At 44.9% G+C, this 16321-nt stretch overlaps 1 protein-coding gene across 2 annotated transcripts in view; it reads left to right on the forward strand.

Annotated features, from left to right (window-relative positions):
• The window catches only part of ap1ar (adaptor related protein complex 1 associated regulatory protein), a 54873-nt gene that overhangs the window by 25923 nt on the left and 12629 nt on the right, over window positions 1-16321 (forward strand). Inside the window, exons 4-7 of one of the 2 annotated variants that reach the window (XM_078406369.1) lie at window positions 5054-5079; window positions 5518-5614; window positions 10013-10111; window positions 16190-16254. In XM_078406369.1, the coding sequence (XP_078262495.1) occupies window positions 5054-5079; window positions 5518-5614; window positions 10013-10111; window positions 16190-16254 (287 nt within the window). The remainder of the gene's footprint in view (window positions 1-5053; window positions 5080-5517; window positions 5615-10012; window positions 10112-16189; window positions 16255-16321) is intronic. The other variant, XM_078406377.1, reaches the window with a different exon arrangement.

A 16321-nucleotide genomic window follows, 5' to 3' on the forward strand; every position in this document is an offset into this window, starting at 1 on the left:
CCACAATGTCCACGTGCAGGTGGTCGAAACGGCGGCAGGGTAGACCGATCCCTTGGAGTGGCGCCCGGACGTGGCGTTGAATTTTTGACGTCTGGCACGGAATGCAGGTGCGGGCCCATTGGCCAACCTGCTTGCGCAGACCATGCCACATGAACCGCGCAGCTACCAATGAGATCGTTGCCCGGATGGATGGGTGAGCCAGCCCGTGGACCACGTCGAACACCCTCCTGCGCCACGCGGCCGGGACGATGGGGCGCGGCTGACCTGCCGACACATCGCAAAGTATCGTCGTCGCTCCTGGGCCGAGGGGAACATCCTCAAGGCGGAGGCCAGAGATGGCAGTCCGGTAGGCGGGCATCTCCCCGTCCGTTAGTTGGGCCTCCGCCAGGGCAGAATAATCAATGCCGGGTGCCACTTCTAACACGGCATTGATGGCGGGGCGAGACAATGCGTCGGCCACCCGGTTTTCCTTCCCCTCGATAAAGCGGATGGAGGTGGTGAATTCTGATATGTAGGCCAGCTGGCGCTGCTGTCGGGCGGACCATGGGTCGGAGACCTTTGCCAGGGCGAAAGTGAGCGGCTTGTGGTCCGTGTAAGCGGTGAACGGGCGGCCCTCCAGAAAATAGCGGAAGTGACGAACGGCCAGGTACAGGGCGAGGAGCTCGCGGTCGAAAGCGCTGTACTTCTTCTGGGCGTTGTCGAGGTGCCGGCTGAAGAAGGCCAGGGGGCGCCAACCCCCGTCCGTGAGTTGCTCCAGTACGGCACCAACCGCCAACTCTGAGGCGTCCACCGTAAGGGCTGTCGGGGCATCCTCCCGTGGGTGAACAAGCAGCACAGCCCGAGCCAGGGCCTCCTTCGCGCCGTCAAAGGCTGTTACGGCCTCGTCGGTCCACACGACGGTCTTACGCTTGCCCGCCAGCAGCTCGTATAGCGGCCGCATGATGTGGGCCGCGGATGGCAGGAACCGGTGATAAAATGCCACCATGCCGACGAACTCCTGCAGGCCACGCACCGAGGACGGACGGGGAAACCGGCGGATGGCGTCTACTTTGTCCGGCAGGGGAACCGCTTCTTGCGAGGACACACGGTGGCCGAGAAAGTCGATTGTGGCCACGCCAAAGCGGCACTTGGCGAGGTTTATGGCCAACCCGTGTTCGCTGAGCCGCTGGAAAAGCTGCCGGAGGTGGGCACAGTGCTCCTGCCGCGAGCAGCTGGCTACCAACATGTCGTCAAGGTAGACAAATGGGAAATCCAGCCCGCGACACACGCCGTTCATTAACCGCTGAAATGACTGCGCGGCGTTCTTGAGGCCGAACGGCATCCGTACGAACTCGTAGAGTCCGAACGGCGTGATGATTGCCGTCTTGGGTACATCCTCCGGGTGGACCGGGATCTGGTTGTAACCTCGCACCAGATCCACCTTTGAAAATATCGTGGCCCCAGCCAAATGGGCGTTGAAGTCCTGGATGTGGGGCACGGGGTATCGGTCCTCGGCGGTAGCGACGTTCAGCCGCCGATAATCCCCGCAAGGCCTCCAGCCCCCGTTTGCCTTGGGGACCATGTGGAGTGGAGATGCCCATGTGCTGTTGGAAGGGCGGACGATCCCCAAGGACTCCATCGTGCGGAACTCCTGTCGTGCCAGGCGTAGTTTCTCAGGCGGGAGTCGGCGTGCTCGTGCGTGGAGGGGTGGGCCGGTAGTTGTGATATAATGGTACACCCCATGCTTGGGGGTCGACGACCGGAATTGCGGGGCCATAATATCCGGAAAGTCCGCCAGCACCCGAGCGAAATGGGAGTCCACGGACGACAGCGGGCGTATAATGGGGTCATTCAGCCACAACGCGATGGGCTCCATCGTGGCGGAGTGGACCAAGCGCTGCTGCCTGACGTCCACGAGGAGAGAATGAGCCCGCAGAAAGTCGGCCCCGAGCAACGGCTGGGAGACGTCGGCGATCATAAACAGCCACGTAAAATGACTGGCGCCGAAAACGATGTGGACCGTGCGGACGCCATATGTCTGAATAATGCTCCCATTTGCCGCGGTGAGGATGGGCCCCCGCTTCCCAGAACGAATGTCCAGCGGCGAAGGGGGCAGGACGCTCAGCTCCGCCCCGGTATCCACGAGGAAACGGCTCCCGGACTGCCGATCCCAGGCGAAGAGGCGGTGAATCTGGCCGGCCACCGCAGGTACTATTGGTAGCCGGCCCCGGCGTTTCCCGGAAACGTGCACGGCTGGCGGCATTGTCGGGCTGCCGCACCCCAGCGCTGGTGGTAATAACACCAGTACCTCTTGCTGGTGCTGGCTGGAGCCTGCTGATGTGGGACTGCAGGTGCACGACACGCAATGGCCACCGGGGGCGATCTCGCAGGCCTCCGGGACGTAGCTGTCACTCCTTCCACAGCTCCCCGCCCGACCGGAGAAAATCGGGCGCTTGTCGAGTGACGTTTAGCGCACTGACGTCATCACGGCGCGCCGCCCACAGCGCGTCCGCGCGCCTGCCGAGGGCCCGGGTGTCTTCAAAGGAGGCGTCTGTGAGCTGCAGGCGAATGTCGGCCGGCAGCAGGTGCAGGTACGTATACTCTGTGCCCGTCGAGTAACGCGACCATCTCCTTCAGGAGGCTAGATGGGCGCCGGTCACCGAGGCCTGGCATGTGGAGGAGCGTTTCGGCCCGCTCCATTCGGGTTAGCCCGTAGGTTTGGAGCAGCAGCTCCTTAAGGGCTTTATATTTATCGTGGGCCGGTGGGTCCTGGAGGAACTCCGTTACCTCTTCGGCCGTGTCCTGGTCAAGGGCTCCCACCAGGTGGAAAAACTGGGTGTTATCCACTGTGATGCCCTGCAGCTGGAACTGGGCCTCCGCTTGGTAAAACCAAATGCGAGCCCGGGTGGTCCAGAAGGTCGGGAGCTTGATTCCTACCGCGTCGACAGCTGGGGGCTGGTCGGCCTGCGAGCCGGACGGGCGGTCGGATTCTGCTTTTCTGTCCATCCTAATGAATGGACCGTCGGGGTCACCAATGTAGCGCGTCGATAAAGGCAAGGAGCCAGGTATTTCGGGAAGGTATATTTTATTGTATCGTGGGTCTCAGACGGGTCTAGTCTGCCGGAATGGCTTGGCGCCCAAACCTTGTCCTTATATACCTGAGTCCAGGACCGCCTCCCGGGACTGGTCCATTCCCGTGCCGAGGGGTCGGTAGTAGTATGGCCCGACCCTTGGGAGCCGCCACAATAATGCATTTTATTTATATAGCGCTTTTCTTATACTCAAAGACGCTTTACAGAGATTTTGAGAACATAGGGAAATGAATAAATAGATAAATAAGTAAATAAATAAATGAACAGAGAAAGGAGACAGAAGGTGAGGTGACCTTCAGTGATTGAAGGCAGTACTGAACAGGTGAGACTTCAGCGATGTTTTGAATGTGGTGAGTGTGGAGGAGTCTCTAACGGTTTGGGGTAGTGAGTTCCATAGGGTGGGAGCAGCGATGGAGAAACCCCTGTCCCCCCAGGATCTGAGTTTGGTCCGGATGTGGGGGGATAGGAGATTGGCAGCGGCAGAGCGGAGGGTGCAGGTGGGAGTGTGCCTGTGGAGGAGGTCTGTCAGGTAGGATGGGGCCAGGTTATGGAGGGCTTTGTAGGTTATGAGGAGGATTTTGTATTGGATTCTCTGTGGGGATGGGGAGCCAGTGGAGTTTATGAAGGACGGGGGTGATATGGTCACGGATCGAGGTGTGTGTGAGTAGACGGGCAGCGGAGTTTTGAATGTATTGAAGTTTATTGATGATTTTTGAGGGTGCGCCATAGAGGAGGCTGTTGCAGTAGTCCAGACGGGAGGTGATGAAGGCGTGGATGAGGGTTTCTGCAGCTGTGGAGGAGAGGGATGGACAGAGACGGGCAATGTTTTTGAGGTGGAAGAAGGCTGTCTTTGTGATGTGTTTGATGTGTTTGTCGAAGGAGAGGGTTTGATCAAAGATGATTCCAAGATTCCGGATGTGAGGTGAGGTGGATACTGGGAGACCATCAATGTTGAGGATGAAGTTTTGGGTGGATTTGGTGAGCGTTTTTGGACCAATGATGATGATTTCAGATTTGTTGCAATTGAATTTGAGGAAGTTTGATTGAAGCCAAGATTTTATTTCAGTGATGCAGTTTGTCAGTGTAGAGTGTGTGGTGGGGGAGATTGACTTGGTGGAGATGAGGAGCTGGATATCATCGGCGAAGCAGTGGAAGTTGAGACCATGACGGCGGATTAATTGACCAAGGGGGAACAGGTAGAGGATGAAGAGGAGGGGGCCAAGGACTGAGCCTTGGGGGACACCTTGGGGGAGGGGAGCGGTGGGGGATTTACAGTTGTTAATGGAGATGAACTGGTGTCTGTCAGAGAGGTAAGATTTGAACCAGGATAGGGCTGTGCCGGTGATGTTAAGGGAGGTTTCAAGTCGGGTGAGGAGAATGGAGTGATTTATGGTGTCAAAGGCGGCGCTGAGGTCAAGTAGGATGAGGATGTTGAGGTTGCCAGCGTCGGAGGAGAGGAGAATGTCGTTTGTGATTTTGAGGAGCGCAGTTTCAGTACAGTGGTTTGAGCGGAATCCGGATTGGAAAGTTTCATACAGGTTATTGGTAGAGAGGTGGTATTTGAGTTGGGAAGCTACAGCACGTTCCAAAACTTTGGACTGAAAGGGTAGGTTGGAGATTGGTCTGAAGTTGTTTGGGGTGTCAGGGGTTAGACCAGGTTTTTTCAGAATGGGGGTGACAGCAGCGATTTTGAGGGATGGCGGGACGATTCCAGTGGACAGGGAGGAGTTTATTGTTGCAGTGATAAGTGGAGAGAGAGCATGTTGGTTTAGCCAGTCTACATTTAGGCTATTAAATAATAAACATTTTTATCTTTCGTTTATATAAAATATGTATAAATGAAAATGTTTTCTTACATTTTTAGTTTTAACCAAGATGGCTGCCACTGAAATGGAATAAAATCGTAGTGTTAGTGCTACAGGCTTAATGGTTAATAATTTATTTTAAAAATAACATTGTTTTCTTAAATGTTATTTTTACAGACTGAAAGTCCAGGGTCCAATCAGAGGTAAGGAGTTTACCGTGCATTTAGTGGGTTCTGTGTGTCGTGCCAGTATTCAGTCAAATAATCCGCCGTAAATCTGTGTGGGGAACTTAGTTAAAATAAATATGGTGGTTTTTGCCCTGAATGATGAGATAAAACTTGGCAGCAGCTGCCTACAAAGATCGTGCTTACTGTGACATTGTCAAGCTAGCCACTGAGAGGTGTGTTGCTTTAGATGAATAATTTCAGTAAACCAGCATTAAAAACCTGTCGTGGGGAACAAGTGAAAGATGATGGGTTAGTGAGGGTTGTCGAGTTTATGGTCAAGGTCTTCATGCCCCACAAAACATATTAAAAGCATTGTCACAAGCACTTTCTCTTATTATGTTGTGTTTGTCCTAACAACCATAATGTTTCTGATATCTGTCAGTTGCCACAGTCTTTGCGGTTCCAATTTTGCAGACCAATCAATGAAGATGAAGTTCAAATCCTTCGCAGTAGACAGTATGAAACATTTACTCAGAGTCAAGTGGCAGTGGATACACAGCTCCAGACTGAGGTACTATATAGATAATTCAGTTTGCTCATTGGTTATTTTAACATTTAATTTTCAATGTTTATAAATTTGCTGGATTTCAAAATTCATACTGCTCAATTAGATTGGATCCTATGGTGAGCTGTTCTACTTTGTAACGGAATCTGCATATCTAGTCCATAAATGGAATTATGAAGCGCACTGTAACATATTTCACAATATTCCAGTTTTCTGTTTTGTACTGTTCACATTGCTTAAAACCAAGGACCATTGAATTTATTTTGCATAACCCCCAGAGAATACACAAGGCATATTAGCAGTCCTACTTTAATTCTGCATAAATTGTCAGCTGAATGGGCTGCCCATTTTCATAGCCTTTTCAGCACCGACCCATTCTAAATCTAAAGTTTGGAGAGGAATGTCTACTGTGGGTGAGTACTGTTTTTTGTGGTGTCACATTTCTGGTTTTATTTGAATTTGTTTGATGGCTGAGACTTGAAATACCATTTATCGCTTGCTGGTAATTTTTGTGTATAAGAAAGAAATAATTCTAGTGTATAAGAAAGTAATAATTTAACGGCGATTGATTGATTGATTGATTGATAGTATTAAATTGCATAAACTTTCCCTGTGACTTAGAGCAAAAAGAGAATGATTTACACTTGCATATGGTCCCATATTATTAATTTCTACAGTGGTAATTTTGGTTGGAAATGGTTTCATGGATCCTTTTTGCATAATGTTTAGAAGCTTAAGGTAATTCAATTTATTTGGCTGAGGATGCATTTGTAATCTGGAAAGATGGAAGTTGAAGCATTCTGCTTGAAGTCTTCATATTCTATTTAGGGATTGATTTGTCTTAAATGAGTATTTAAAATACATTAGAAATGTACAGAAAATTAGATTCCAGTGAACCATATTTCATATAGAAATTAATAATCCTCTGAGAATATTATGTTCATTGCATTCTCTCAAACCTTGGATGCAGTGTTCCATCTCCTGCTCCAGCTGACACAACCAAAGTCATGAACAGATTGGAAATATAGAGCAAAGCAACCTTGGGATCACAGATGAACAGCAGAGTTAATATTAATTTATTCACAAAAAGCTGGAGTAACTCAGCAGGTCAGGCAGCATCTCGGGAGATGCTGCCTGACCTGCTGAGTTACTCCAGCATTTTGTGAATAAATCGATTTGTACCAGCATCTGCAGTTATTTTCTTATAGCAGAGTTAATATGTTCCCTGCCACAATAGCTTTGTCCAATGATTTCATTGTCCTGAATCAATCACTTTTTGGATTGATGCAAGTGGCAAATCAGCAAATTAGGTGACCCTGTAAGTTCCATTTCACCTCTTTGAATATAAATTTAGGCTAGTGTAGTTGTTAAAATTATGGTTTCTCCTATTGCCCTTTGAACCACTAAGAAAAGTAGGAAAGTATTTGCAAAGTACTCTGACTGTCTAAAATGCATCTGCTGGGGGCTCACATACACTCTACCACAATTCTACTGTGATGCACTTGAGGTTAGTGGGTATGAATCCATCTTAGATTGTCCTGTGACATAACACCTTTTCATCCTATATCTTTACAACTGTTAATATTTTTCAGAGTTGAACTATTTCAATTCAATGTCCATTGGACAAATTGAGATTAAGCCATTTTACCGCCAAATGCGGTATTCATTTTACTTTATCCTTAAATAATAGGGAAGGAAAGAAATGCTATTTTGCCTCTCTGTCATTTTTCACCATTTTGGGTAGATATCTTGCATGCACATAAATATCTGAGTTGTTGTCATGGAAGCTGAAAATGAAGTCCAATTATAATACTGAGCACCACAGCATTTGAATTCAAGCCTGGACTAAATAAATGTATAGAATCAAAAATGAAAAATCATCTAATATTGCATTAACTTTTGGGGTATAAATATTTCAAACTATTTTCATTATTTCAAATGCTAATATCTGTGCTGTGAATGAAGAGTGATAGCAATTCATTTGTGTTATTCATCGAATTTAAAAAAAAGAATATTATAATGTATTTTTTAAATATCTGTCAAAATATTAATTTAAAACTCCAAAGATTTTCTAGAATCTTAGACACAAATTGCTGGAGTAACAGCGGGGACAGGCAGCATCTCTGGAGAGAAGAGATGGGTGACGTTTCGGGTCGAGACCCTCCTTCAGAATCTTGTCATGTGTGCATGCCTTAAAATGCTGACAAATCCAACCAATTTTTTTTTTAATGAAGAAATGTGAAGAACCTGATAAGATTACCTTTTCCTGCATGCCATTTAAATACAAACCAAGTCACATTTGGTGACTCCTCCAACTGGTGTTTATAAATTAATTTGCAACCACAGATCGGAGTCCAACAGTGTTTTCTGGCATACCCAAGGCACATTTTTTTCTTCAAAGGCCGTTCATCAAAGCAAGGAACTTGATGCTTCTCTGATTACCTCATTCCCCTGCATTACACGTGCCAACTATAGAAATGCATGAATTGACAGCAATCAGGTGTCTCCCATTTAGATAGGCAATGTCGAAGGCTATGTCGGGAACATTGTCTTCCTGTTGATCAAGATGCTCCCAGGAGCATATTTTGAAATTCGTAGACTGAGGTTAAAATGATGGTGCATATAATTTAGAATTCTGCTGGATGTTATTCTGTTTTGCATTTAAATTCTATTTTTATAGAAAATTACATTTCTAATATTAGCAGTTGTTCTGTTGGGATAATGATGCTAAAAGGGAATGCAGGCAGGTTGGTATAATTAAGTGTGTTCACCACGGCCATCATGTTGGAATTTAAAGTGTTTGCCATTTTACCACCATTCTCTTTCCTTAAAGCGTAACTGATTCATTAAACTGAATAACAGTTGATGCGGGAGAGAAAGTACCACTAATTTAATTACTTTTGAAGCAGTGAATTCAAAGGACATATATGTTTACTTGCTGCTGTGAAGAGGGAAAAAAAAGACTCGAGTTGCACACTGGATACGGAGTAGATTTCAAATTAAATAGATTACAGTACGTTGAAAAGTGGTTTTCCCAATTCGGAACAGTGTAAAATTTTGGCCTAAGCACGGAAAGCATGCGACTTTGAGAGGATGCAGCGTTGTTAAAAAAAAAATGTGGCTATAACTTAATCAGTTTTGTCAGAATGGATGCAAATATTTCGTTTTGACTGCTTGCAGAAAAGAATCCAATGATAAAAAATATTTCTGAATCAGATATGATTAATATTAAATTGAACACATGTTTTAAAATTAAGTCATTTGACAAAAAAACAGTTAGGATTTGGATGTTTAAGGAGAACAATTGCACCAAAATGTGAATAAATAATTGCAAAGATTTTCCATTATATCAAATGTTAGGAATAGCACATATTTGCATAGAAATTCAAACACACGGCCTTTTTAATTCCAACATTCCAGCATTGAAGCTGGTCATTTCAGGAATTAAGCATGATTACAATAAGCGAGTTTGGTATCTCAACTGGTCATAGGTTGCAGGGACTAAACATTCTCGCTGGCTGTTTTGTGTGTATACAGACCTGCGTTTCATCCGTGTTTTTCAGTTTTGCTTCGTAGCGATAAGAAAATACAGCTTTAAAAAATATTAATTAGGTGTATTTATGGTTCATTTGTACAAGACTATGATGATTTTGTAGGTTTTATTGCTTTACGCTTCGGTGAGTAAGCGAGATTGTTACGATTTTCTTTTGCTGTTGGTGCAGCGATTAGACAGCTGCAGAGGTCAGCATCCAGCGGAGCGGTTTGTCTGATCAAACCCTCCCTATAATATCACCCGGTAGACACAAAATGCTGGAGTATCTTACCGGGACAGGCAGCATCTCTGGAGAAAAGGAATGGCTGACGTTTCAGGCCGAGACCCTTCCTGTACTGCTTCCAGTAGCAGTATTTTCTTAACTCTACAAAGCAAAACTGGAAAATACGGATGAAACGCAGGTCTGATCCACCATTGGCTGCCAAACCCATTCTCTCCAGGCTCGTGTGAACAGAGGTTCCCCAACCCTGAGATTCCAACATCTTTTCTTCCCTTTCTGACTCCATTTGCACCTTGCCTCTAACCCGTTCGCAAAGCTGCCAACATCTTGCATCTGGTTTTGGGTCCTCTTTCCTGGACCCCCATGTTCTTGTCCATTATTTTGTGCAATATGGATTGAAATGAGCCATATTTCACCATCGTTAGGAGGCGAGGTTACAATTTTATATATATATTTCATTTAACTTTGCTTTTCCCAATTTGTTATAATGTCCTTTTCATTCACTTTAATTTCTGGTTATGTATTTTGTGTTGTATTTATATGCGGCTCAAAAGTGTTTGTAATGTTTTTTTAAATTATCTAGTGAGGTTTATCATTTTTGTTAACCCCTTTTTATTTCATTCACATGCAGTTAGCTGCACAAGAGGAACAGTTAAGGATAGAAGAAGAAGCATTTTACGCTGCACAGCGTGAAGCAGCCAGGGCAGCAATGCAGAAAAAGATTTTGGAGGTGAGGGCATGAAGCCCCTATTTGGTGTCTCAGCTGAAACATTCTTTAGCCACATCTTGTTGGCAGAGCATATTTAAAACATCAGCAATAATCTTTTAAAGTGATTAAAGACCACGTCTTGTTCATATCGCACCAGAGTGCTATTGGTTCATTTCTAATTATTGTTTACAACTCCAAAGCAACAAACCTGCCTTTATCATGGATATTGCATTGAATTCAGCAGATAGGGTAATCAAATACAGTAACAAAACGTGTTTCTACATGACTGCAACTTGATGAAAGAAGCGTAGAATAACATTTAATTTGGAGCTGTCAGTATGACAATTTTGAGTTATTATCCTTTCCATCATTTTCTTTGACCTTTTAGCAATTTAACAATGACTTTTCAGGTTGTACTCATCAATGGCGTAAACATTTCACAGAAGTTGCACTATTACTTACTGTTCAGTATTTGAAGAACAAAATTGTGGAACAGATGCAAAAATGATGGTATAATTGTGCTGCTGTCCATATTAGTCACTGGGGATGTCTGCCATCCTCTATATGATTCTCTTTTGATAAACTTGACATTAATGGAGCGGCACGGTGGCGCAGCTGTAGAGTTGCTGCCTTACAGCAAATGCAGCGCCGGAGATCAGGGTTCAATCCTGACTACGGGTGCTATCTGTACGGAGTTTGTACGTTCTCCCCGTGACCTGCGTGGGTTTTCTCCGAGATCTTCAGTTTCCTCCCACACTCCAGTCGTACAGGTATGTAGGTTAATTGGCTTGGTATAGGATCGTATAGGATCGTGTTAATATGCGGCAATCGCTGGTCGGCGCGGACCCGGTGGGCCGAAGGGCCTGTTTCCTCGCTGCATCACTAAACTAAGCTAAACTTGCAATCCACACTGAGCAACTCTCCCAGTGTTATGATCAGTACACAGTTTGAAGAATGGAACCAGCTTTTTGCTACAACTTGGTTAAATTAAAAAGTGATTACATTTTAACCTGGAGCACAAAGTTGGCTCCATCCTTTATTCTGTATTTATATTATTTTATGCTATACTGCTACTCTGCACTATTATTATACTTTATAGAGAGATGAGATGAGATGCTTTTATTGTCTCATGTGACAAGTCAGTGAGATGTTTAGTTTTGAATACCTAGGCATGCAAATAGTCTCCACGTAAAGGGCGCCGTCTTTTTTTGCACCCCCCCCCCCAGGCCGGATCCTCCTCCTTTTGTTCTCGACGGCCCTCCACTCCGGGTCCCCCTTTGCGACCTCGGGCGTCGAATAGAATATTCCTTCATCTAAATATCTAACTGTCTTCTGATCATAACACCGGAAGAATTGATCAGTTTGAATTCCAATGATGTCAACATTATCAATCAAAAGTCGTAGGTAGAGTGTCAGATGTCCTACGTGATTAGGAATGGCACCTACGCAAAAGATGACTTTATATTTAGAGCAGAGCAAGCTGGCAATGCAAATATACCATCATTTATGTGCCACTTCAGCAGCTCAGTTCCACAGTTGTATTGTTCAAACACTTTTCACTAGTGAAATGTCCATGGAATTTTTACATCATTGTCTGCTATAACTTGATGCAAAATGTGAGCATGTGTACATCTGCAGACTTTTAAACAGTTTGGCCTAGAAACTGTTTACTTTTACTTTTAACTCATACTTTTCAAGTGTATGGATCTGAATTGCAACACAAAATTGTAACATTCCCCACGTGATGAAACATACAATTCTGATTTTGTGGATTCAGTGGTGAAGTTAATTTTCTGCAAACATGTGAAATTGATTCACCTGTGTACAGTCAACAAACATTGTGGCTATCTCGTAGGATACATTCTGTATTCATACTGTTTTATGCTATACTACTACTTTACACTATTATTATGCTTTATACTATTCCTTATTCTGTATATCTATCTGCCTTCTGATATCTCATAGATATCATGGGATATTTCAACATCAGAACAACCTGTGCCAGTTAAAGGGCCCATCAGTTAAAGATGAGTTGGTTTGGTTGTTGAACATAATTTCTTTGGGTTCAACAGCACTAAAGTTTGAAGCTCTGATGCTTCTAGAGATTTCAGATCCGTTTGGAATTGAAAACATTGGATTTGATTCTACTTGTTCTCCAGCAAGAACAAGAACAGGAGCGGAATCTAAGTCGACTGCTTCACTGTGAAGATCGCATAAAGAGGAGCAGATGACCTGGGGGGGGGGGGGGGGGGGTTTATGTCCATGAGTCTTTGGAAAGTTTGCGCTGGGATCCATCCATCCCTGCAGCAAGACAGCCAAAGGCTAAAATGTTTAAATGTAATGGGCTGAACCACTCTACCTGGACAATCCTGCATGTGGAGATGAGAATTATTCCTTTAAAGATGCTGAAGAAGCTTTACCTTATTTACAGTAATCAGCTCGATATACATTGGTATCCAGATGACCCATTCTGAGCATTCATTGCAGTTCACCATTTACCTCGTGCCCACACCATGTACCAAATTCATAGGAACAATTTGTCACGCTTCCTCCTTGTGGCAAGGAGAATCTTTGCCCTGAACCATCTAGGAGGATCAGGGCAACTGTCCCTTGGGTATTCCAAAACCAGCAAGAGGTCCCAAAGTTGCGTCCCATCCTTGGCTCCACATTTTTCCTTTTCATTTTGATCGGTCATTCACCGTTGTAATTGCCCCACAACCTTAGAAACATAGAAACATAGTTGTTGGAATTCTCTCACCACAAGTGGTCAGAATGATGTCTCTTCACCAAGAATGACCACGTGGTCAGAATTATGTCTCTTCGCCAAGTAGGGATCAAGATATGCGGAGCAAGTTTTTTTGTTTTTTTTCACCCTCGGAGAGGGTGGTGAGTGCGAGGAATGTGCTCCCAAGGCTGGTGGTTAAGGCAGGTACGAAAGTGGTATTTGAGGGACTTTTCAATAGGCATATGGAAATGCAGGGAACGGCAGGATATATATTATGTATAGGCTGATAGGAATTGGTATGGCATTATGTATCTCTAAATCTAAAAAAATCTATGTTCAGCACAGACATTGCTATTGAGGGCGTGCAGCGTAGGTTTACTAGGTTAATTCCTGGAATGGCGGGACTGTCATATGTTGAAAGACTGAAGCGACTAGGCTTGTATACACTGGAATTTAGAAACTTATAAGATTATTTAGGGGTTGGACACGTTAGAGGCAGGAAACATGTTCCCAATGTTGGGGGAGTCCAGAACAAGGGGCCACAGTTTAAGAATAAGGGGTAGGCCATTTAGAACTGAGATGAGGAAAAACCTTTTCAGTCCGAGAGTTGTGAATCTGTGGAATTCTCTGCCTCAGAAGGCAGTGGAGGCCAATTCTCTGAATGAATTCAAGAGAGAGCTAGATAGAGCTCTTAAGGATAGCGGAGTCAGGGGGTATGCGGAGAAGGCAGGAACGGGGTACTGATTGGGAATGATCAGCCATGATCACATTGAATGGCGGTGCTGGCTCGAAGGGCTGAATGGCCTCCTCCTGCACCTATTGTTTATTGTGGCTGAAGGGCCTGTTCTTGTGCTGTATGATTCTATATTCTAGGACAAGAAGTCAAGGAAATTCAAAAGCCTTCAGGTTTCAAACCAAAATCATACTGGGCCATTCGGGCCAACCCGGAGATGATGATCAAGTGCGTTACTGCAGCTTTTTGTGTCTCGATGCTACATGTGAGTTGTTGGTCCAGGCTAATGGAGACCATAGATGGCCCAGCATGAGTGGGCAACCATCCAGCAGCTTGATTGTAGATACAGGAGTTTTCTACTGTGAATCGAACGGCAAGCAAATACACAGAGAAGTCAAGTTTGCTGCAGAATGCACCGTTTATTGTGCATACCTACTTGGCACTGAGGTGGTGAAGAAACATCATTCTGACCACTTGTGGTGAGAGAATTCCATCAAGGTTGTGGGGCAATTCTGACGGTGAATGACCGATCAAAATGGAAAGGAAAATTGTAGAGCCAAGGCTGGGATTAGTTCATGATTTACATTTGTCTGCCAATGGCTTTCACCTTTGTGTTCAAATCCTTCCGTGACGTTGCCTCTCCTCAGCGCCTACAACCGTCCATAAGTGCTGCACTCCTTTAACTCTGTCCATCCCACTCCTTTCACCCCTTTATTCACAATCATCCCATTCATGCTGTGGGGCAGAAGCTCCAGAATCCCCTCTGTTAACCAATCTACCTTTGCTAAGATCCTGAAATTGTACCATGTTGACAAACTTCTTCGCCACATTTCTCACTATATTTGGCTCAGTGTTAATGTGTTTTTTTAATCACATTCCAAGTGAAAGTTCATTACCTATTTAAAAATAACTAACTTCTGTTTGTTTCTCTGTCAATTGCACATTACACTGTTTATTACCCTGTGTATTTTCTGATTAGAAATATTTGATGGAACTACAAACACTAAAAAAAAAGTTGTACAGAAAGAGTTTGACTAATATCTTGATTAAGGTGCCACATGAAAATGATTTTGTTTTGAAACGTAAAGGCTTTTGAATTTCCTTGACTTCTTGTCCTAGAATATAGAATCGTACAGCACAAGAACATGCCCTTCAGCCCACAATGTCTATGCTGACCATAATGCCAAGACCAACTCCTATCCAGCCTATACATAATACATATCCTGCCGTTCCCTGCATTTCCATAGGCCTATTCAAAAGTCTCTCATATACCAGTTTCGTATCTGCCTCAACCACCAGCCTTGGGAGCACGTTCCTGGCACTCGCCACCCTCTCTGGGGGTGGAAAAAAACCTCGCTCCGCATATCTTCTTTAAACTTTGCCCCTCTCTCTTTTAAAACTAGGCCCTCTGCCATTCCAGAGAAAGCAATCCATGTCTGTTCAACTGTCCCCTGAACCTAATGCACCTAATCCAGGCATCATTCTAGTAGACGGCCGGTGCCCCCTTTTCAAAGCCTCCACATCTTGTATGTAATGAGGTGACCAGATACTTCAAATACGGTCTAACCAAAGTTCCATAAAGTTGCATCATAGAAACAGAAAAATAGGTGCAGGAGTAGGCCATTCAGCCCTTCGAGCCAGCACCCCCATTCAATATGATCATGGCTTATCTTTAGACTTGAATCTAACAATCTCTTGAAAACATCCAGTGGATTGGCTTCCACTGCCTTCTGTGGCAGAGAATTCCACAGATTCAAAACTCTGGGTGAAATTGTTTTCCCCTCATCTCAGTCCTAAATGGCCCACCCCTTATTCATAAACTGACCCCTGGATCTGGACTCCCCCCAACATCGGGAACATTTTTCCTGCATCTAGCCTGTCCAATCCTTTAAGATATAAGTTTCTATAAGATCCCGTCTCATCCTTCTAAATTCCAGTGAATACAAGCCCAGTCGACCCATTCTTTCATCATATGTCAGTCCCGCCATCTTGGGAATTAACCCGGTGAAGTTCCGCAGCACTCCCTCAATAGCAATAACGTCCTTCCTCAAATTAAGAGACCAAAATTACACACAATACTCCAGGTGCAGACTCAGTAGGGCCCTGTACAACTGCAGTTGGACCTTGCTCCTAAACACAAATCCTCCAGCAATGAAGGCCAACATGTCATTAGCTTTCTTCACTGCCTGCTGTACCTGCATGCTTACTTTCAGTGACTGATGTACAAGTGCACCCAGGTCTCGTTGCACCTCCCCTTTTCCTAATCTGACACCATTCAGATAATAATCTGCCTTCCTGTTCTTGCCACCACAGTGGATAACCTCACATTGTGACTTTCTGACATACTCAGTGCCCTGACCTATGAAAGCAAGCATACTATATGCCTTCTTTACTATTCTGTCTACTTGTATTACCACAACCGGAGAGCTTTGGACTTGGAACCCAATATGCCTCTACAACAAATGCTATCTTCTTTACAGCTGTCTAATATTTAGTCTATTCTAAATAACTGATTTGCAGAATTGCATATAAACGCCTACATTTTGTTTCTCTCCCCCCCCTCAGGGTTCTGGTCTGCTTATTAAGATGTAGCATTCCATATGTAAGGATGATCCACTAATCAAATTTCTGTGCTTTATAGCAACAGAGGCTACACAAGATGAAGCGAAGGACCCAGCCCGCGGCATCTCCTGATCAGCAAAAAGGGTGAGACCTCCATAATCTTATAGCATTTGCAGGGTCACTCGGTAGCTTGTTTGTATGTTCTTCCTCT

The sequence above is a fragment of the Rhinoraja longicauda genome, chromosome 1 (assembly GCF_053455715.1).
Source record: "Rhinoraja longicauda isolate Sanriku21f chromosome 1, sRhiLon1.1, whole genome shotgun sequence".
Taxonomy (NCBI): Eukaryota; Metazoa; Chordata; class Chondrichthyes; order Rajiformes; family Arhynchobatidae; genus Rhinoraja; species Rhinoraja longicauda.